The sequence below is a fragment of the Mustela nivalis genome (genome assembly GCF_964662115.1).
Source record: "Mustela nivalis genome assembly, chromosome: 8".
In the NCBI taxonomy this organism is placed as follows: Eukaryota; Metazoa; Chordata; class Mammalia; order Carnivora; family Mustelidae; genus Mustela; species Mustela nivalis.
In genome coordinates this window covers 66,070,319-66,091,205 of record NC_139027.1, presented here as the reverse complement: position 1 = coordinate 66,091,205, position 20,887 = coordinate 66,070,319, and the positions used below count along the sequence as shown (strand labels likewise).

At 42.2% G+C, this 20,887-nt stretch overlaps 2 protein-coding genes across 10 annotated transcripts in view; one reads left to right on the top strand and one right to left on the bottom strand.

The window, feature by feature from the left end:
- The window catches only part of EML6 (EMAP like 6), a 278,846-nt gene extending 271,600 nt beyond the window's left edge, over window positions 1-7,246 (top strand). For 5 of the 6 annotated variants that reach the window (XR_014314884.1, XM_082743567.1, XM_082743566.1 and 2 more), the window contains 6 exons: window positions 2-174; window positions 562-724; window positions 2,255-2,358; window positions 3,062-3,215; window positions 3,636-3,736; window positions 5,359-7,246. Coding sequence is in view for 4 of the 6 variants with exons in the window: in XM_082743567.1 (XP_082599693.1) it covers window positions 2-174; window positions 562-724; window positions 2,255-2,358; window positions 3,062-3,215; window positions 3,636-3,736; window positions 5,359-5,383 (720 nt within the window). In the remaining 2 variants the exon portion in view is untranslated. The remainder of the gene's footprint in view (window position 1; window positions 175-561; window positions 725-2,254; window positions 2,359-3,061; window positions 3,216-3,635; window positions 3,737-5,358) is intronic. The other variant, XR_014314885.1, reaches the window with a different exon arrangement.
- A 160-nt stretch (window positions 7,247-7,406) lies between these two features.
- The window catches only part of RTN4 (reticulon 4), a 72,750-nt gene continuing 59,269 nt past the window's right edge, over window positions 7,407-20,887 (bottom strand). For all 4 annotated transcript variants that reach the window (XM_082743574.1, XM_082743573.1, XM_082743572.1 and 1 more), the window contains 5 exons: window positions 18,859-18,997; window positions 9,533-9,602; window positions 9,017-9,063; window positions 8,750-8,808; window positions 7,407-8,395 (listed from right to left, as the gene is read on the bottom strand). In XM_082743574.1, the coding sequence (XP_082599700.1) occupies window positions 8,353-8,395; window positions 8,750-8,808; window positions 9,017-9,063; window positions 9,533-9,602; window positions 18,859-18,997 (358 nt within the window). In that variant the 3' untranslated portion in view covers window positions 7,407-8,352. The remainder of the gene's footprint in view (window positions 8,396-8,749; window positions 8,809-9,016; window positions 9,064-9,532; window positions 9,603-18,858; window positions 18,998-20,887) is intronic.

The window sequence follows — 20,887 nt, the reverse complement described above, 5'->3', positions numbered from 1 at the left end:
GAAGCTGCTTAACAAGGTGAACCTGGGCCACGCGGCCAGGTGTGCGGCCTACAGCCCTGACGGGGAGATGGTGGCCATCGGCATGAAGAATGGCGAGTTCGTCATCTTGCTGGTGAACAGCCTCAAAGTCTGGGGGAAGAAACGAGACCGGAAATCTGCTATCCAAGATATCAGGTACATACCAGGTGGTCTGGGCAGGGAGAATGGCGTTTCCCACTCTGGAAGGGGCAGGGCTGGGCTGGAGAGCCGGTTGGGAGGGGGACCCTTTCAGCGCCGGCTGTGGCAGGAGACTCCCAGGTGAGCCCTCAGCCATGTCTTTGCTAACTTTACCGAGTAAAAACCATACATGCCATGCTAAGGCTGCATCCGTTTCCTTCCTGCCATGGGAGTGGACCCAGAGAAAGTGCTGAATTCCCTAGAATGTCAGAGAAGGTAGCTGTGAGTCAGGAAGGGAGAGCTCGCTTCCTGGGAACCTGGGAGGCCCCTCCCAGCACAGACCTCACGCCTGACCAGCCCGGACAGCCCTTCTCACTGACCATGCTCTCGGATTGCCATTTCTAGAATCAGCCCAGACAGCAGATTCTTAGCCGTTGGTTCTTCAGAACACACAGTTGACTTCTATGACCTCACTCAAGGCACAAGCCTGAATCGCATTGGCTACTGCAAAGATATTCCAAGTTTTGTCATCCAGATGGATTTTTCGGCGGATGGCAGATACATCCAGGTATGTTCCAGCCTTGCTGCTCTCCAGGGCAACCAATAATAATAATAATAATAATAATAATAATAATAATAGTAGTAGTAGTAGTACTAGTACTAATAATATCAGCAACAGCAACGACGGTGGTGGCTTATGGTAGCTGAGTGCCTCTGCGCTGGGCTGTGCCCTGACTTCCTCTCCACAGGAACCTCCTCTGCCCTGTTACTTTCCCCCGACTTTATTAAGGAAAGGCCAGAGGCCTAGAGAATTTAAGAATGTTGAAGGACTAGAGTTTTAAGAAGTAGTGTCCTTCAGTAAGAAGTGCAGACAGCAGAAGCCCTAATCCACTTCTCCCCCCAAACCCTGTGGCTTCTTGTCTCTATTCATTTCAATTCCACCTCTAGGGTAGCGTGGCCCGTCCACACTGGGGACCTGAGCTCTGGGCCTGGAGTGGAGGCTCCTCGTTCTCCTGGGGGAACAGACGGGTGGGAAGGGCTGAAGAGAGGCCTCACCTTTGGGACTCGGAGCTGGAAAGAGAATGGTGTCTTAGCCAGCACTCTGGACAAACATTAGGTGTTAGGGAGCTGGCCTGGAGTGGACACCTGCCGTGAAATGAGAGGGGACCCATCCGTCGGTGGAGCGTCTACTGGACCAGGCGCCATGTTAGGCTTTCGGGTGGACAGAGTGGGCCTGCTCCCAGCTCTCCTGGAGCTTACCCCGTAATGGAGAAGAAAAGCGGTACACAGATCATCACCAAATATACGTATAATTACAAATCGTGATTATGTGCTGGGAAGAAAAAGTATGGGGTGCTGTGGGAGCATTTCATAGGTGCCGAATTTAGATTCACTTCCTCGCCACACAAGTGATATTTAGGCTGAGGTCTGTGGGATGTGGAGGAGTTAGCCAACAAAGAGAGGCGGGAACGTGTTTCCGGGCCATCTGTATGAAGGCCCTGAGGCAGGGAAGATCTCAGCACATTCCGTGAACAGCACAAAAACCCAGGGTGGCCAGGCTAGAGACACCGCAGGGGTAGAAGGGACTGCAGATTTTCTGGAAGATGGTTCTCTCCTCCAGACTATTCCCATAGAAGAAAGGGTCAGGTCCTAGATGCTTTAAAAATCATCCACGTCAGTTGCTGTCCATGAGAAAACTCGCCCATCTCTGTCCCAAAGGACCTGTTTCTCAGAACAGGGATTCCCAAACTTGGAGCATCAGACATCCCCTGGAGGCTTTGTTAAAACAGATTGCTGGACCCCACTCTCCAAGTGTCGGGTGCAGCCAGGAGTATGTATTTCCAACAGCTTTCTAGATGCTGCTACTGGTCAGAAACCACATTTGGGGAACCACCGCCTTAGGACTTGGAAAAAAAGCCAGAAAATGAATGGGAAAATGTCCTTCCTGCTCATGTGAATTTTGCTGCAGGTTGACCATGGGCTTTGCAGCCTCAGGCTGCACTTGGATTTGTTGAAAAGCTGTTGAAAAGTCCTGGGGAAAGGGGAGTCCTTTGAACTGGAGAGATGATTGATGGACAGGGTTGCCTTCTGCTTACAGGTGTCGACAGGGGCCTATAAGCGCCAGGTGCATGAGGTCCCCCTGGGAAAGCAGGTCACTGAAGCCACGGTCATCGAGAAGATCACCTGGGCCTCCTGGACAAGGTGACTAGAGGAAAACACTTAAGGAGAAGGTCACAAGGGTGTCTCTTGTGCTAGGCTCCATCTCCAAGTTGGCTTATGGCCAGGATGTGAAGAAGCTCAGAGATGGAGATGTCTTGTCTTTGAGGGTGGGGGTGGTTGTTGGCAGAAGGCTTCTAGGGCCAGTGCTTTGTTCTGACTGGGGCTTTTGAAATGCAAAGTACCTCCTTTTGCAATCTTCCCAGGGCCCCACCTCACCCAACAAGTGCCATGGGAAATGGTCTTCCAGCTTCTGGTTCAGGGCCTCCCCCCAGCTCCGCAGCTCACTCTGCCATGCAACACCCGGAGGCCCTCCATTCACCAGCAGGCACTGGGCAGCCACCAAGGCCACTTAAGCTGAGGAGGAGGGCCTTGGCAGCTCAAGGGAAAGGACGCCACCAGGCTGTGAGCTTGAAGGTGCCCCAGCAGGCCCCCAGTCAGGAAGGACTAGAGGGACCAGGGAGAGAATCAAAGATGGGTAACTTTCCTTTTGGGATGGAAGGGACTGCAGCAGAGCAGAACAGTTAAGAATGAAGGTAAGTGCACAGAGCGGGAGGAGACAGAAGAGCCACATGACCATAGCGAATAATGCCAAATAGGCCTCTCTCCCTCTTATCCCTGGGAGAGGATGCTTGACTCCCAGAAGCCTTTCCTCTGTCTCCTCTCACACTTCTGCTTGTTCAAATAGCATCCTGGGGGATGAAGTCATTGGCATCTGGCCACGAAATGCAGACAAGGCTGACGTCAACTGCGCTTGTGTGACCCATGCTGGCCTCAACATTGTCACCGGAGATGACTTTGGGCTAGTGAAGCTCTTTGATTTTCCATGCACAGAGAAATTTGTGAGTCTTCTCTGGCGTTGCCCCCAACTCCCCGCACTGCCTCCGGGCTCTTTCCTTCTGCAGGCTACAGGCAGTGCGGGCCGCACTGAGACAGCTTTCTAGGACCTAGAACAAGAGGAAACTTGTTCCGGCCCTGTAGAGATTTGGTGACCCCTAACTGTTTCACCTCCCTCTGGAGGGGAGGGCCTGGAAGCCTGGGGGTGGGGAGAGGAGGATGAAAGGTGTACAAATCGTCCACCTTGGGCAACAATGGAAGGGAAAGCCAGTCGGCGAAAGACTGGCTAACAGAGATGTCCAGGCCAAATGGGAATGACAGGAGTGCAGATGATTCTGGGAGGGGAGATGGGAGTCCTGGAAGTGGTCTGTGGTTGCTGGGAGGGGCAGAGTCTCTCAGCTGTCTCTGTTCACTCTTGCTCACAGGCCAAACATAAGCGTTACTTTGGCCACTCTGCTCACGTGACGAACATCCGGTTCTCTCATGATGACAAGTATGTGGTCAGCACTGGAGGAGATGACTGCAGGTAGGACCCTGACGGACCTGGCTCGGACTCTCCGGGCCTGGCTGGTACTCTGTCTCCCTGTCCCCACATCAGGTGTCCTGGGGGTCAGCTCAGCATCTCCCAGGATCACAGGGAGGGGCTGCCATCCTAATGAAGACAAAAACTTTTCAAGTATGGTCTTTAGTCTCTGATGACTCCCAACCCCAAACTCCAACCCTAGTGGAGCTATCTGGGGCTTGGTGAGAAGGGGAGGGCACAGGTGTTACTCCAAGCACTGCTGTGTAGAAGGGAAGGAGTGGGGGTTGGTGGGGGTGAGAGGCCCAAGATGGCTGCTTTGGGGACAGTCCACGGCATCCTTGCGTATGATCCGTAGGTCTTTTAACTCCTAACTTCAGACTGATCGTCAGAGTTCTTAAGATGATTCATCCCCAACCAAGAGATGTTTAAAAATAGTAGCAAGCCTCAGTCACCCTGAGAAACACGGGTGTTCCCTGATTCTACATGAGATCAGATGAGAATTGAAGCCATTAGGCCCAGTGCTAGTTAGCAGCAGCAGTACCTCAGCCAGCTGTTTGGACGGGGCTGCTTTTGACCTTAACTACTGCTCGGCGTAAGACATGCCCAGGGTTCAGTGAGAGGCACGACTGGCCTCCCAGTGATTTGGAAGGACCCCTGCCAGCCTGCTCCAGAGACCTCAGCCTCTGCAGCATTTCCAAGTCCCCTTCCTCTTGTCCCTCCAAGGGCATTCCTTATTTGGATTGTGGATGAGCAGGATGAGGTTGTCTCTACACTTCATTCTTCACCTCTACCATAGTTGAAGGGCTTTACGGCAACACGAATTTTGGTTTCATTTCAGCCTAAGCAAAACTCTTGTTAGGGGGAAGGGGGATAAAGAAGCAATACCACAATCCAGCTATTTGTAGTGGTCTGAGAGGCTGTGGAAGAGGCACCTGTGGTGAATGTCAACCCAGTTCCTATCCGCAAGGGTGGTGCCAAAAGCGGCCCCCAAAGATGCTCTCTGATGGCCTGTGGGAGGGCACAGTCTCCGGCTGGCGGTGCCACCAGCGGCTGGCACGGAGTGCCCTTGTGGTCACCCTGCCAGCCGCTCCCTGCCGAGTGGAAACACCCATTGAGAACCACACCCGCCTGACCAGGAGCAGGCTAGCGCTCAGAAGACTAAGTGGACTGGCCACCCCGGTGTGGGAGTGCGGGGGCGCCTGCTGACTGCTCTGAAAGGCTTGGAAGTAACCCATAGAATGCAGGACCCCTGGGCCTTTGTCGCCACGGGAGCTGTTCCGATCCCTGGCTCTCCTGCACACTAGAAAGGGCTCTCCTACTCAAGTGGACTGATAAAACCTTGTCAGTAGGAACATAAGAGATAGCGTCAAGTTGCCGAAAGTCCTTACATTCAGCACACTTGGGCTGTCGAAAGAGTCAAGCCAAACAAAATACAATAAGCCATTTTTAAAAAGCAGATCTTTAATTGGTGGCAAGATCCCTGGTTTGTCTTTAGAAATTGAAATCATGATGCCCAGTACATCCCCTGAGCTCGACTCTGGAGCCCTTGGTAGGATTGCTTTTGGTCACTTGACAGGACGATGACGTCCAGCCATGCAAGATGAATGTCTGGTCTGCTTTTTCAGTGTGTTTGTATGGCGGTGTCTGTAAATGCCAGAAACCTCTTTCTTGCTGCTGCTGCTCCCCCCACCCTGCCCAGCCACCACGGAGGCACTTCAGGGCCCCTCTGTGCCGCCAGCTGCTGGCCCAGGCCCACCGCACTGCAGGCCACACGAGTGTCACGCGCCAGCAAAGCGGGGTGACAGCTCCATCCTCTGCAAAACTGTGACGCTAAGGTCAGTTCTCACATGAGGAGTCCTTGCCTCTGTTCCTGAGACAACGTACTAACCACACTGACAAAAAATTCTGATAATGTAGCCCGCTGACCAAATTCAAAGCCTCAGTTAACCCTAACCAATATGTAGCTTTTAATTTGCACCAAAACTTTTACAAAAGATGTTTTGCTATTGTTTCTATATACTTTAAAAATATTCATTTTTACCAATGAGTTGAATAAGACAGCTTCAGTTAGGTGCACCTAAGCACTAGAACTATTGATAGCCTCAGTTCTCCACGTTTAGCTTTCAAAACCAAATGAGCCATGTATAAACAAGTTGAGAAACTTAATTTTTTAATGTTTCATTTGCAGAGTTTTATATCCATTAAGTGCCTTTGAAAGTTACCAGTTGTGTGGGCTGCTGTCTCACCTCCCACAATTTTTCTCCTTTCTACATATGGTGCTAAAACTTCAAAACTGAGGAGGGCTACAGGACCCTAACAGATTCCTGGTCTGTCACCCATGTCATGTGTTTATGTCCCGGCTTCCTAAATGCAAGACATCAGTTACCTGCTTGGGAAAGAGTGGCGGGTGAGCAGCAAAGAAATTAATTCTGGAGGGAGGGGGTAGAAATGGGTTTTCACCGTTTAGTGCCAAACCTACAAAATCCAAACAGAAGTAAAATACACAACTACCACAAAACAGAGCGGGAGGGTGGAGGAAAAAAAAATCTCAAGTGGATCTGGAAGGATGAGCCCTTAGTCCTAAAATGGCTGCATTGGGTCTACCACCCCCACAGTGAGGCTGACTTGACCCCATGGATTTGTTCATGTGAGCTATATAGGTCAAGTCCACATAAAAAGAAAGAAAAAAAATCTCTGCTGAACAAATTCCTAAACCCAAACAATATTTGGTTAAGATTATAAAACAAAATAAGCTATCTTAAGAGTTCCTCAGAGCTAGCTGGATGACAGAAAATATGACCTGAACAATACTAACCAGAAGACCCCTACCTGGCCTCAGTCACACTTCACACTTGGCTCACCGCTGACCCCAGGAAGGGCAGGCCGCACACACCGCGAGGAAGGCTGGTGAGTGACTGGGGACTCCGAGCACACATACACGGATTAGTCTTTCCCATCGGTGAAGCCAAATTCTGGGGCTTGAGTTCCTGGCTATTTGCAGTTACCAGTTTAGAGAAAGGTGAAATGAAGCATTTTCAGTTAGACTAACATTTACCCCAGAAGTGCTTCCGCATTCTAAGTGGATTAGATCACTCACGAAGCTATTTTTATATGCCCAGTTATGAATGCCTTACATTAATCTCCTGAGAGGCTGCTGGGTCCCCAGTTTGAGCCCCTGTGCAGTCCTGACTGTTTCTGTAACCATGTGACTGGTGATGCTGAGTGATGGCCATGTCTGCCTATACTGTACCACTGACCTTTCATAATAATCAGCCCTTGCATTGAAATAACCATGTGGAAGAATAAATTGATCAATGAGGATATGTACAACTATATTTAAAGAGCAATAGTGTCTATGTCAAGAAACTTCGTAAAGCTTATTTGTAAGCATTTCTATGGTATGATTTTATGTATGTTCATAAATCCTGCACTGTGTTCTACTATATGTTAAAATATTGGTGCATGAATTTATTTTCAATTAGCAAAGTACAAGAAATACATCATTTGAAAACATGTTGGTTACGTGTCCGATAAATGGGATCATGTAAACACAGCTGGCGCACACGCGGGCAGGCTTCCTGAGTGCGGTCCCCTCTCCCCAGCTGAAGCCAAGGCACCTCGGTGTTTCCTCTGAAGCTGCTGCCATTTCACGGAACCAAAATACCCAACATCCTTTAAGTCTATAAGCTTTATTGATACTTTGCTTTTACAGTTCACAAGGCATTCCACAGATTCAGTACAGCTTAAACCACAAATGTATAAATCTTCATTTTATAATTTTTTGCATAACAAGTTTTGATATTTGCAAACAACGTTTTTGGAAGCATTAGATTCAGTCCGGAGATTCCGAGTTTATCACAAAATGAACTACAGGAAGTCTGTGCGGTGAAGTTTACTATGTGCATGGCATTGCTTCATGTTGAAAACAGATGGTAGTGCTCCTAGAAATGGATTTTCTGTTTCTAGCTTATGTGCTTTGGAACTATACACATGTAACTGGGGACTCTGAGATACCGCGCACTGTGCGGCAGCCGGAGGGGAGGGTCTAAGCTTTGTGAAACACTATATATAGATATATATATAATCTATATTTACTTATATTGGCAATTAATATAACAGTAAAATTCACAATACACCTAGAACATACCAGGAAGGCAAGCTTTTTCACTCTTGCTTTAGTGGTATGATCTCGTCTAAACGTTTCATTTCAGAAAATCTGCATCAATCTACACAGACCATACACAGTGCACAAACTGTGAGAAGGATTATTTTTTTCAGCTCCACTTTCTCTGCGACCCCCCCCCCCCAAAAAACAACAGCAAGACTACCTGCCACAGAGTGTAACATACAGCTTTCTCAGATCTTTTTTTATTCACCAGTGCCTCAAATAGGAAAAACAAATATTACGGTTTAATTAATTCCATACATAGCAGCTTACAATACTTAAGATGATGAACACATGGCAGTCAAGACAGGTAATTTTTCCTCAGACACCGCATTGCTAAAAATAAAGATCTGTGAAGCTGCAATGTCCAGGTTTCCTTCTTCCCTGACCCTCCCCCATGTAATCAAATGAACATCCCCTTTCAAACCCCTAGTGTTTATGATCTCTGGCTTTTTCATTCAGCTTTGCGTTTCAATCCAGGGATTTTTGCTTGGATTCTACAAGTGAAAAAGGTAGGAAAAAAGGTCAATGGAAATATTTTTAAGTATTTAACAGTGCTGTGCTTCAAGAACTACTTGTATATTATAGTGCTCAGCTTCTACAAGGACTGTCAAACTGTAAGCTGTATTTTTGCCACCTTGCCCCCTGAATTAGACTTTAAAAAGCCTTAAATACAACACAGAGCAAACACAGCAATGATCTGAACATAGACAAAAATCCTTTGGCAACGCTGTTGCACTTTTTAGTTATGATTAAGATTTGCTACTGACTAGGCCTATAAGATGAATTCTCCAAGTCCAGCACACTTTATTCTTAGTGGGGGAAAAAAAAAGTGGATTTTAAATACTTACTTAGCCATAGCATCTTTAACACTCTTATTTGCAAGTCCTAGATAATGATCTATCTGCGTCTGCAAGAGAGGTGGAAAGGAGTTACTAGAAAATTAACATTGCTAAAGAATCTTATTAACCATTACTATATTCAGCAAATTAAAGGCTTAATAAAGGCTTCAGACACCACCTTTTTCATTTTTATAAGGCTTTGGAAACTGGTACTGATAGATTTGTTTAGGTAATACAGTAGGGCTTGAATTCCGAAATCTACAGTTAAGAAATTACCTGATGCCGTTCATAAATAACAGGAACGCTGAAGAGTGAAATTAGAGCTGAAAAAGAAAATACACAACCTTTAAAACAGAGTGGTATGATTTAGGGAAGAAAAACTGAAAAGCCATCTAACAGGCAGCGTTCCTAATGAATGGTTAAAGACCCAAGCTTCTCCTGGAGGCTCCTGCTGGTGGGGAGCCACACTAGAGGAATGGAGGCACGAACCATTCCTAGCTGGAAATCAAGTCCCACAGACCTAATAAAATACAGGTATCCCATGTTAGTCTAATTTAGGGCTGCACCATCAGGTGAGGCTAGCCCCCATCTGGTTTATCACTGTTGACTGAAGCATTCTTTAGGAATTAAAGTAGCAATTAAATCTACAATATCAGTATCAGCAATTTATTTAAAGACCTCAAACATCTTCCCTACGATGTAAGCATTTTCTCCACCAAAGTGTCTCTAAGCTCCTGCACACAATCTTCCCTTATTGTGCAGCTTTTTGTTCAAATCGTGTTGTCAACTTACCCAAAATCAGTAGTGTCAGACCATTGAACAAGGCACCAACATAGGTAAATACCCACATCAATGCTGCAAACTGTAGGAAAATAACATTAGCCTGTTAAAAACAATTCACACAAAGCTGAAGCTTTCAAACAGAAGCATCCCACCTAAATGCCAACCTGCCAGAAGCAAAAATAGTTGGAGACTTGGTTTCAAAGGGAGACTCACCAGTCTCCATTTGAAATTTCAGAATCCTAATTAATATAATTTGATTCATTTTCTCTTGTTTTTCCTGAGACCAGATATGCCAAAGGTATACCTTAACCTCTTCAGCTCTGCTATAGCATTTAGGTTTTAAATGGGAAGCCTGAAGAGGTATGAGAACTCACAATTAAGCCTGATTTTAAAGCACTAACAAGTATTTCAAGATCTACAGGAGATGAACAATTTGGACATTGAAATCTCAGCTGAATATGCAACAATGAAGCAGGGAATACTTATGATCAGAGACAAGGGGTTTCAGGTACCAGAGATACCACCTCTAATATTTTATTAAGGATCAGAGGCATTGTCTGCTCAGTGATCAATGTTTCAACAGTTAACCCTGGAAATGAGGATGCCTCAAAGTTGTATACCTGTTAATAAAACTGACCATTAATATTAGCCACTGCCTTCTGTATTTATTTAATGAACACCAATATAGTTACCATATTAGTGCCAGGCACTGTTTTAAATGCTTTACAAATACTAACTCATTTATCCCTCTTAACTTGGTGAGGTAGGCACTGGAATTACCACAGCAGACCCAGACCCTACCCGAGGCCCGCTTTCACTGTCCCCTCCAGAGGCAGGGAACTAACCAAACTCTCCTACTTCAGTAGTCATGGTCTTAAAAATCTATTTTTTAAATCATCAAAGGAAGCAGGGAAAGGCTGTTCTAAAAAGGGATTTCATTTTAACAAGTCCTTTATTTCCTCTGCATACCTTATTCAGGAAAGGCTGGACAAGAACATTTCAGAGTTTTCTTCTGGTTTTAAAATTTGGTTGACCTCATACAGTACAGACTTGACCTGTTCGAAGCAGTTCTTGGAAGACTTAAAGTCAGTCTGGATTTTACTATTCTTAATCAGTAATTGCCTTGCTTTCTATTAAAGGCCTTCATGTGTCTGGCATTAGCTCTGCCCTAATTAGCAGGTGACAATACAGTGCCACCGTCTACACTGACTTAGTCAGGCACATACAACACGGTATAAATGAAGAAGAGCCTGGAGTGGAGTCAGTAGTTCCATCTCCTAAAGCAGGGATCAGCAAACCTTTCCTATCAAGACAGTAAGATAATAACCATGTTCGGTTTTACGGGTCACAAATGGTCTCTCACATATCCTTGGAATGTTATCTCTGCAAATTTTTTTGAATATTATCCTTCAAAAAATTTAAAAACCATTCTTAGCTCCCAGGCTATACCAAATAGGCCATGAGCCAGGCAGTAGTTTGCAGACCCTTGAACTACAGCATTTGTTCCTCCATATAGTCATTCATTGAACAAAATCCGTCTGTGAGCAGAGTACCAAGCAGAACTTCAAATTCTACTAGGCACATTTACTTCAGGTTAGGAACACACTTTGGATTCCTCCACCACAACTGTCAGTTCTACAAATAGCAACCTCTCATTACCCCTACAACTGAAGGTAACTAATGTTAAAGTGACCAAATGTCAAGCACTCCTAACACCTGTCAGCTGAAAATCAAAAATTAAATACTGCCCTGGTCTCAGCAACTGCCATGGTAGAAAGGCTGGATGCATGACTCCAGTTAGCAAGCCCTCTTCCTTCTCAGAGTTTTATAGACTCCAATTGCAGAAGCTAATTATAACTTCTGCGCTTCAGCCCATTGGCTAAAGAACATTTTCATGTTTTCATCCATCACCGTCCACAAGTCTAAAGAGAAAAGCAACAACCTTACACATTTTAGAGGAAATTGCTTTAGCAATAAGGATACCTTTGTCATGACAGATTTTAGATACACACACAAGCTACAAAGAAGCCCTAATTTGGTCATTAAGTCTCCCACTAGACCGAACTCCAAATTCACAAGCAGAGAAGCCCAAGACTTCACATCTAGGCCATCTAACGGGCTCAAATGTCACTAGACTTGCCTCTTGGGGGACATTCTGCCTAAAAGCCACACTGCCCAAAGGCAAAGAAAGGAACAGAGGAAACACTAAATGTGGGACTAGGCAGGTGTCATAAATGCATGAAGGAGCCTAAGGACTGAGGCAAAGAGACAGAAGTACTTCTCCCTCTCATGGAAGCACGTACAACCCAGCTCCACAGACTGTTGCCATGCAAGTATTCCAGGCCAATGCTGCCAAAATTTCTGATTTTAAGAGAGAAACCAGAAATTCACATTTTTATGTGTTATCACAGAATTTTTAAACACTGCAATCTGGAGAAAATTTAACACTTCAGGGACCCAAAACAAAAATGCTAGGTAAGGTTTTCTACAGAACACAGCATGAGAAGAGAAAGGAATGGTAGTAAAGGACATGTACCTAGCAATTGCACAATTACTAGAACTGTTATGTAATAAAAGCAACATTTTTTTTTTTTTGCAAATATATTAGGTCACTGAATCTCATCACAATGCCATAAGTACTATTATTATCCCTATAGAAGAGCAAACCAAGACACAGAAAAATTAAGCAAGCTGCCAGAGCAGAGGTCGCAGTGATCTCGGGTTCATCTGACTCCAGAATCTATCTGCTCTGCTGCAAGTAAGATCACCTACAGAGAAACCATTATTGGTGGGAATTTCTCACGAATGGGCATGCTATCATACAGAGGCAAAGAATAGGCCCATAAACACTTTAAAGAAACAAAACAGGCAACTTTCATTTTGGACCTACAAATTCTATGCCAGGCCACGGCAACTTTCTGTGACAGTTCAGCCAGTGCATATAGGAACACGGAGATCAGAAACCATCTCTCTCTGGGCAGTATCGAGAGGAGGGAAAAGAACCAAAACACAATGAAGGTCTAATAAATACTTCCAAGAGAGCAAGTGCCATGTCTTATCGGCCTTCTGTCCGGGGGATAGGGAATCAAACTTGACTGTGTATCAAATACCTCATTAAAAAGCTCTGTAGCTGTGGCGCCTGGGTGGCTCAGTGGATTAAAGCCTCTGCCTTCGGCTCAGGTCATAATCCCAGAGTCGTGGGATCAAGCCCCGCATCGGGCTCTCTGCTCAGCAGGGAGCCTGCTTCCTTTTCTCTCTCTACCTACTTGCCATCTCTGTCAAATAAATAAATAAAATTTAAAAAAAAAAGGCTCTGTAGCTTTTTATTAGATGATATCTCAACAACTGGGGGCGACATTTATAAGGAAATTGGAGTCAGGATGCGTAACAGAATTTCAGAAATTACTCTGGCAATTCTGACATTTTCAAACTTTTCCTGCATTTTTAAACTGGAAAAATCTTTGCTTTTTTTTGAAATCTTCAGCCTTATTCATTAGTATTGCTTTGATTGCCTACATTTTCCCTAGCCCATTTCCCTTCTAATTTTTCTGCAAGCTGAAAAAAGCCAAAACTGTCAAGATTGTATGCTAATAACCACACAAGAGCCTAGGGGCTAGATTTTAATGTTCTTCTGGGTCAGCTATTTCTGGAGTTCAGACCTTTTTATGGCTCACTTTCAGATTTAAGATTGTATTCTGGAGCATTAGAATTGCCTAATGTGCAGGCAACTATCACTAGCAATTTTTTTTTAACTTTATTTTCTTCTTTAAAGATTTTATTTATTTATTTACTTATTTGAGAGAGTGAGCAAGCACACAAACACAAGCGGGGGAGCAGCAGAGGGAGAGGGAGAAAACAGGCTTCCCACTGAGCAGGGAGCCTGATGTGGAACTTGATCTCAGGACCCTAAGATCATGACCTGAACCCAAGGCAGATGCTTAACTAACTGAGCTACCCAGGCATCCCTCACTAGCAATTTTCATATAACTGTAACATGTATTTTCCCTGAAAGTCACAGAACTACAGTCATACAGAATCCAGGCTTTACCACCCAAAGCTGTATTACAGAGAAATAAGAACCTCTATCTAAAACACCTGGTCTTGTTATCTGATAAATAAAATTACTAGATTTTTTTTCTTGAGATCTGAGGTTTCAAAAGGCAGGCTCCCTCTAATCAAACTTGGAGCCTTATTCAAGCAGCTCCAAAGCTGAGCCCTGCAGGGACTGTCATAGGCCTTTCTTTTCCAGTGGAAGTGGTGGTGAGTGGGAGGTGGGAGTAGGAGTTGGGGGAAAAAACTATAGCCTGGGCTTTATAGCTTAATGCCACAACTTTTTAAGAATAGTCACTCTTCTGGCAGTATCCCCAGAAAAATTAAATCACAATTTTAGGAAAAGGGACCCCCCCCCCACTTCCTTCTCTTTCCCCCCGCAGAGTTATCAGGTGGTTCTAGTGTGCAGCCAAGACAGAGACAGCCAACACACTGTTTTAAAATAAAGCCTATCAAAGATCCCCTACACAGAAGATCAATCACAGAAACAGAATTAAACATTAACTAAGGGTTAGTTTTCTGGTACTCATGGGTATTACTTATAACAAAGTTAACCGATAACACTGGGTTAAAGTTATCCTGCCTCTTTCTGACCTCTCAGAGGCTAATAAAGTATACCAGACTCTCCAAGAAAAGGCTATATACATGGCTTTTGCAACTTAATTTTACTAGAGGACATTCCTCCTTTCCTTTCCTTTCCTTCATTCTCCTGCCCACACCTGAGGTCTGGCACTCAGTGGAACAAAATCACTTTAAGAGAACCTTTAAAACAAATCCTGAGGATTGGCTAAAACATTTGGCTGACATGAAATTCACAGTAGTGTCTGAAATAAATTCTACTAAATGGAATTAGAAATACTTTGTTAGTGATTTTGCCCATAACATTTCACTAAAATCAATCCTTTGGGAAATGTATCATTGCTCCATCTGTGGACACGTGAAATCTTTTCCAGGGCTTAGAAGCTTGTAGTTAACTGCAAAGGAGCAAAACAAATGGAACTCTTACACAAGAATTTAAAAGGAGAAATCTGCAAAATATGTCTTATTCATCCAAGTCAACCACTAAAGGAGACAGGCCAGATACAGTGATAACCACTATAGCACAACAGATCTTTTTCAGCAGGCCTGATGCCTCAGGAACCTTGGAGTTTGGTTATATATATATTTATTTATTTATTATTTTTTTTTTAAAGATTTTATTTATTTATTTGACAGAGAGAGATCACAAGTAGATGGAGAGGCAGGCAGAGAGAGAGAGAGGGAAGCAGGCTCCCTGCTGAGCAGAGAGCCTGATGCGGGCCTCGATCCCAGGACCCTGAGATCATGACCTGAGCCGAAGGCAGCGGCTTAACCCACTGAGCCACCCAGGCGCCCCATTAAAAAAATAAGTAACGAGCAAGAAAGTTTCACACGCTAAGAATAGTGACTCTAAAATTTTCACTTTCTAAGCAAGAAGTTTTCAAATAGAAGGAATGGTAACTGTGACCCAGAATCTAGAAACATAGCTTATATAAATGTGAGAGTTCAAATTTATGAAGATTGCAAGTTATAGAGAAACCGCTTTCAAATTTCTGTTTAGATGCTATTATTTTAAATATACCACAGAGCTGGATATCATGTGTATTTTCTACACTTAAAAACTCATGAGACTTCACTGCATTTTCTTTGAATTTAGGGTGGTATTCATTTTCCTAATGATGCATCATATAAAATCAAAGTAATTCCAGCTAGAAGCTGGTTCCTGTAAGTTTTTAAAAACTCAGTGTTATTTAAGAAATTCATCTGGAAACTGGAAACAGCAGGTAGCAAACTTTCAACAGATTGAGTCTCTAAATACATGGAAATAAATCAGTCTGATATTAGGGCAAATAAATTTGTTCTTTACATTGAAAAAGTGAAGAAAAAAAAAGAATGAACTGAAAAAAAATTTGTTTTCCTTGCTTTAAGGAAAGATAATCTACCACTCTACTGGCTGCGGTGGCTAAGAGGCAAAAAGTAATAGAGTCAGAAGGAAATCATTTTCTTAAAAAAAAAAACAAAAAACAAAACACACAACAAAACACTGAATATACAAAAACTGTGTATGAATAAGAGTGGTAAATGCTTTCTATAGAAAGGTAATACTAAGTCATTTTTATAAAGAGTCAAAAGTGTTAGGATTTTTGTTAGCTTTTTTCAATGAGACATTTTACCCAAGTACCCTGTGTTTCTTTAATACCCTTATTCATTAGAAACATATGGAATCTATACTACCCACACACAATGACATTAAGATTTAATTTTAATTAAAGGGGTCAATTTTTTATTTGAATTTTAAATTTTAAAGGGGGGTCCAAAGGTAAAAAGAAAAAGTTTATTGACATTGGAGGTACCCTAGGTACCCAGGACAAGAAACAAAACAAGAAAAGGTCTAACTAAAGTCCCCAAGCAACAGAACCATCAGGTTATCAAGGAAGACTCTTTGTATATATTATCCGAATGTGCAACTGAATTACCAAGGGCTTCATACCATCACCACTACACACGGAGGAAAAGACATAGCCTGCCTTATTTTTTTGCTTCAACATATTTTGAGACTTAAATGCCAAGTTCCCTCTGTGTGTTAATATGCTCAAGAACCTGTTACATGCCTGGAGCCTTGGGTTTGCCAAAAACACTACTTAAGCATTCAAGTAAGTTTTCTTTTTAAAAGTACTGCTAATCCATAAGGAGACAAAGTAGTAAAATACAATTCTAATACAAGCCTTTTTTCCTCAATATTAAGAAAAAAGAACATTTCCCAAAAAATAAGAAAATTTCAAAAAAAATAAGAGTGCTTCAGGAAGTAAATCTGCCTCGTGTGCCACATCTGTTACTCAAAAGTCACATACATAAAAGCCACTCAAGGCAAAAATTTATCAAATTCTGTTTTTCTCACTTCTGCTACTTTCATCATTAATAACATCTGCTTTAAAAAAAATCCCTGAGCATCTAAGGTAATTTTCAAAAGAAATTAAAAATTGAGATTTAAGAGCAAAATGTAATTCATCTTAGGGAAAAGTATTTTATCCATAAAATTTCCTCCTTTTTTTCAAGTATCTGTGCAAAACAGATTTAAAGGGTATTTATTTAGTATTTAATCATGCCTTCTCTAACATTTTCATGCTGCTCTAGCCTTTGCCAAGTATTTCCACACATAACTATGTACACAGAGGACTGTATATAGAGGATGATAAAATCTGAAAGAACAAAGTTTTCTTTTGAAAGACATGTAGATACTAAAACTGGAAACTAAACTAAACTAAAAGCTGGAAAAACTGGAACAAATCATTCCCAGATCAATTTGTTTTATTTTTAAACAGATTTCTTCAAGAACACCTCTTCTCTCAAGAAGAGTATTACGGACATACTGAGCCTTCATTACACTGTGCAAACATGTAGTATGACTTCTGCCTTGTATCTGTTGCAATTTTTATTAAGTCTATAAAAATAATGACTCTCTCCCTTTATCAAGCTTCATGATGATTTTGTTTGAGGTCTTCCCCAACCCAGCAATTTTTACTGCTAAATTCAGAGATGGCCCTTTGTTGTTTGAAGCTCTATCGCTATTTACTGTGTCTTCTCAACCAATTCCCACCCACAAACTTTTCGTCTTAAACTGTACTAGCACCTTCTTGATGATTTTTCACACATGGTCTATCCCAGCTGTCAAGCTATAATATAGCAAATATCACTTCAGTGAATAGGGACCGGGTTCGTCTAGCACCCATATGTACAAGGTTCTATTTCATTTACTCCAAAGTATTCTCATTTGTTCCCTTTGAAACTAACAAACCAAAACATCCCAAATAATATAGCTTTGATCATTTATTTACACACTGACATCAGATAATTTCAAAGCACTACTACAGGATATCACTAAATGCAAGCACTCTATACAAAAAAGATAAATTAAGTAATAAAAGGAAACTAAAACCTTTTCAAGATTTTACGTGTTTGAGAGAGACAGTGTGTACATGCAAGCATGAGGGCAGGCAGAGGGAGAGGAAGAAGCAGGCTCCCCACTAAGCAGGGAGCCTGATGAGGGGCTCAATCCCAGGACCCCAGGATCATAACCTGAGCCCAAGGCAGATGCTTAACTGACTGAGCTACACAGGAACCCCCTAAATTATTTTCCATCAATGTTATTTATAAGTAACTGAGAGTCTGGGTTGTAAGCTGAGAAAAGGATACAGCTGAAAATAATATCCATTTATTGGTTTATTAAGGCTAAAATGCTTGTTAAAAGCATTGAATATTTAAATGTATTCTGACCAGTTCAGAAATTGCTTCACGGAGTCTAAAGGCCCAATCATCATATTGCTAGGATATCCCTCTTTTGCATGATAAATTGCAAACTAGCACCTAGCTCTCGTGAAAGAAAAACTAAATATTACCATGGTACATTTCTACCCAGGTGTAGACTGGAAATAAGTCTGTCTTACGCAGAGTCACAGGCTATAACACAAAAAACACAAATGTTTTATGTCAAGAACTAAAGTCCCAGTGCTTGGAGCTCATGTTAGAAGTTGGTTTAGTATTTGCTTTGAGTCAGTGAGCTTTGGGTAAATTTACTGGCAAGGTGAGACCCTAACAGCTGCTATAGCAAGATTCAAAAACTGAAGAAAGACTTCCAATAATTACCAACTGAATATTAGTTGAGGTGTTTCCAAGTATTAAAGTTTTTCCAGAACAAACATTCCAAGAAAGAGTCTAAGATATGAAATAGCTTATGTGAGTATATAAATCAAACATAAGCCAAGAAATTTACTGCCAGACTCTAAAAGGGCAAACAAATTAAATTACATCTGGTATCAACTCTATTAGGTAATCTTTATTCCTACAGTGAAAATTCCCTTTAATTTTCTCACTTTTTCTCTTTTGTTGCACTTTTTAAAAATTTAGTTTTTAATTTTAATTCCAGTATAGTTAGCATACAGTATTACATTAGTTTCAGGTGTACAATACAGTTTCAACAATTCTATATATTACTCAATGCTCATCGTGATAAGTATATAATCTTCTCACTTCTAATCTTTGTGATCTCCAAAAGTATAAATTTATAACTTATTTTCCTTTAGAAAGGAATAGTACTTTCCTCCATTTTAAATATTTGATGGGATTCTGATTTCTGACTTCTAAGTTTACATTAGTTTGATTTCACTACATCTGTGTCACTTCCTTTCCTATAGAAAAGTAGAAATTTTCACTCCATTATTTGATATTAAATTCTGGGTATATCAAAAATGAAAAGCAAATAAACTTACCTTCAGAGAATCAACTAAATCATCAACTAAAAAGAGGCGTCTGAGTTCCTTTATCGTGCAGTTCACATGACCAAGAGCAGAATTACTGTATTTCTGAACCAACTCCTCAGATATGGCGACTTCAGATTCCAAATATGCCCTGGAAAACGAAATACATCTTAACTGTCACTGGTCACAGTGATTGTCCCTGGATGTCTCTCATTCAGCAATTACGTATCTGTAAAAGAAGTCATTAATATTTTACTATAAAAACCTACTATTTCCTAATTAGGTACAATGTAAAAATTCACCAACCCATGCATATTTCACTGACATGCACAGGGTCAGCTGATGAACACAGAAAAAAATCCTTCAAAGTCAGACTGATCTGGGCGTGACTCTTAAGCTCTGTCACTTCACTTGTCTGTGTAACTTCGCAAAGTTACTGTCCTGAGGATTCAGTGAGTTCAACGCTTAATACAGGCAGACGCAGAGAAGCACTCAACAAATGGTAGTTACTACTATGGGTTTGGGTTTTTTCTTCAAGCTGACTTTATGCTGTCTCATTAGATCTTCCTAACAAAGATCCCATTCCCCAAATACTACACTCTCTCAGCCTAACTTTTCAGGAGAAACTGCCCAATATGTCAAGGTCCAGATAGTGAAATGGCTGCCAAAAGTATGATGCTAACGGTAGTAAAACGTAATAGTTACTGTCCATGAAGATGCCTTAATCTATACTAAGAGCGGTGGAATCGTCCTATTTAAGAAAACTGTAATGAAGAAGTCATTTGCAGGAATGCAAGGAACTGCTTCATTGTTATTGTTCAAAGAAGCCATTTTATCTTGGTGGAGTAGAACCAACTCAGAAATACTAAGCTCTCTTTCCTATCGCTGGACGTAGCTCCTTAAAACCCAGTCCCTCTTCATCATTCCCCAACGTTGGTGGACACTCGTTTACTCATACTGGAAAGAACAGTCCTCTCGTAAGTCCCTGTCCCATAGCTGACTTCTGTAATATGCCCCAAATATGTCTCTTTGTTTTTACTCACTGTGCTGTCTCTCTAGTATAAGTGTACATTATTTAAAAACTGGAATGTTCTGTCTCCAAACCAATCGCTAGTCTGTCTGCATCCTAATCCACTCCTTCAGCCAATGCCAAATTCATTTTACTTAAGCTATCCTAGATAGTGCTACTTAGACTGAACTCAGGTAGGAGTCAGAAGACCTGCTACTATCTCTCTGTGTAACCTTGCAAAGTCATTTGACTTCTCAGGCTCACGGTTCCCACTCCCTAAAATTAGAGAAACAGACCTTCTTAAGTCTCTTGCGGCTCAAACATTCTGTGATTCTAAGGTTCCAACTTTTCAACCAGAGCCCTATTCAATCTTTCCAACCTGTTTTCTCACCACTCACTATGCTGGCAGGCAAATATGAGCCATTCATCAAACATTTTTTAATCTTACTGCTTTTGTTCATCATACTGTTTTCCTGATCCACAATGCTCTCTTCTCACACCTAGTAATAGCATAGCCACTCAGTTAGCCCATCTCAAATTCCACCCACACATGAAGCCTCTTTGGCTCTTTCTTCCCTAAGACCCTCTTATCCAATTCTAATAATGCTTTCTTTTATAGTATTATTATAGTACTGACCATATCCAGCCCTGGAATATGGACATGTATATACTTGTTTATTTTTCCTGTGAAAGTGTAAACTTTTAGTTAAAGACCAGGAATATATCCTTCCTATGATGGCACAGCACTCAGACGATTATTATTGATTAACCAGCACATATCATGTTGTTATTATCAAGTTAAAAATGATCAAAGAGTCACATCTACGCTTAAATCAGCAATAGTTTATTTGTGCAGCTTTGGGAAACACCGAACAGAAGCTGAAGTAACTTTAAGTTGGTATTCTGTTTCTTTGTACCACTGCTTTTGTTCCTGCTGAAGACAAGATGCGAGGCCAGCAGGCACAAAGCTGGCACTCTCCATCAAGGAAATCCTGGGGATATTTACATTCATTCAATGGGCATGTATGTGTT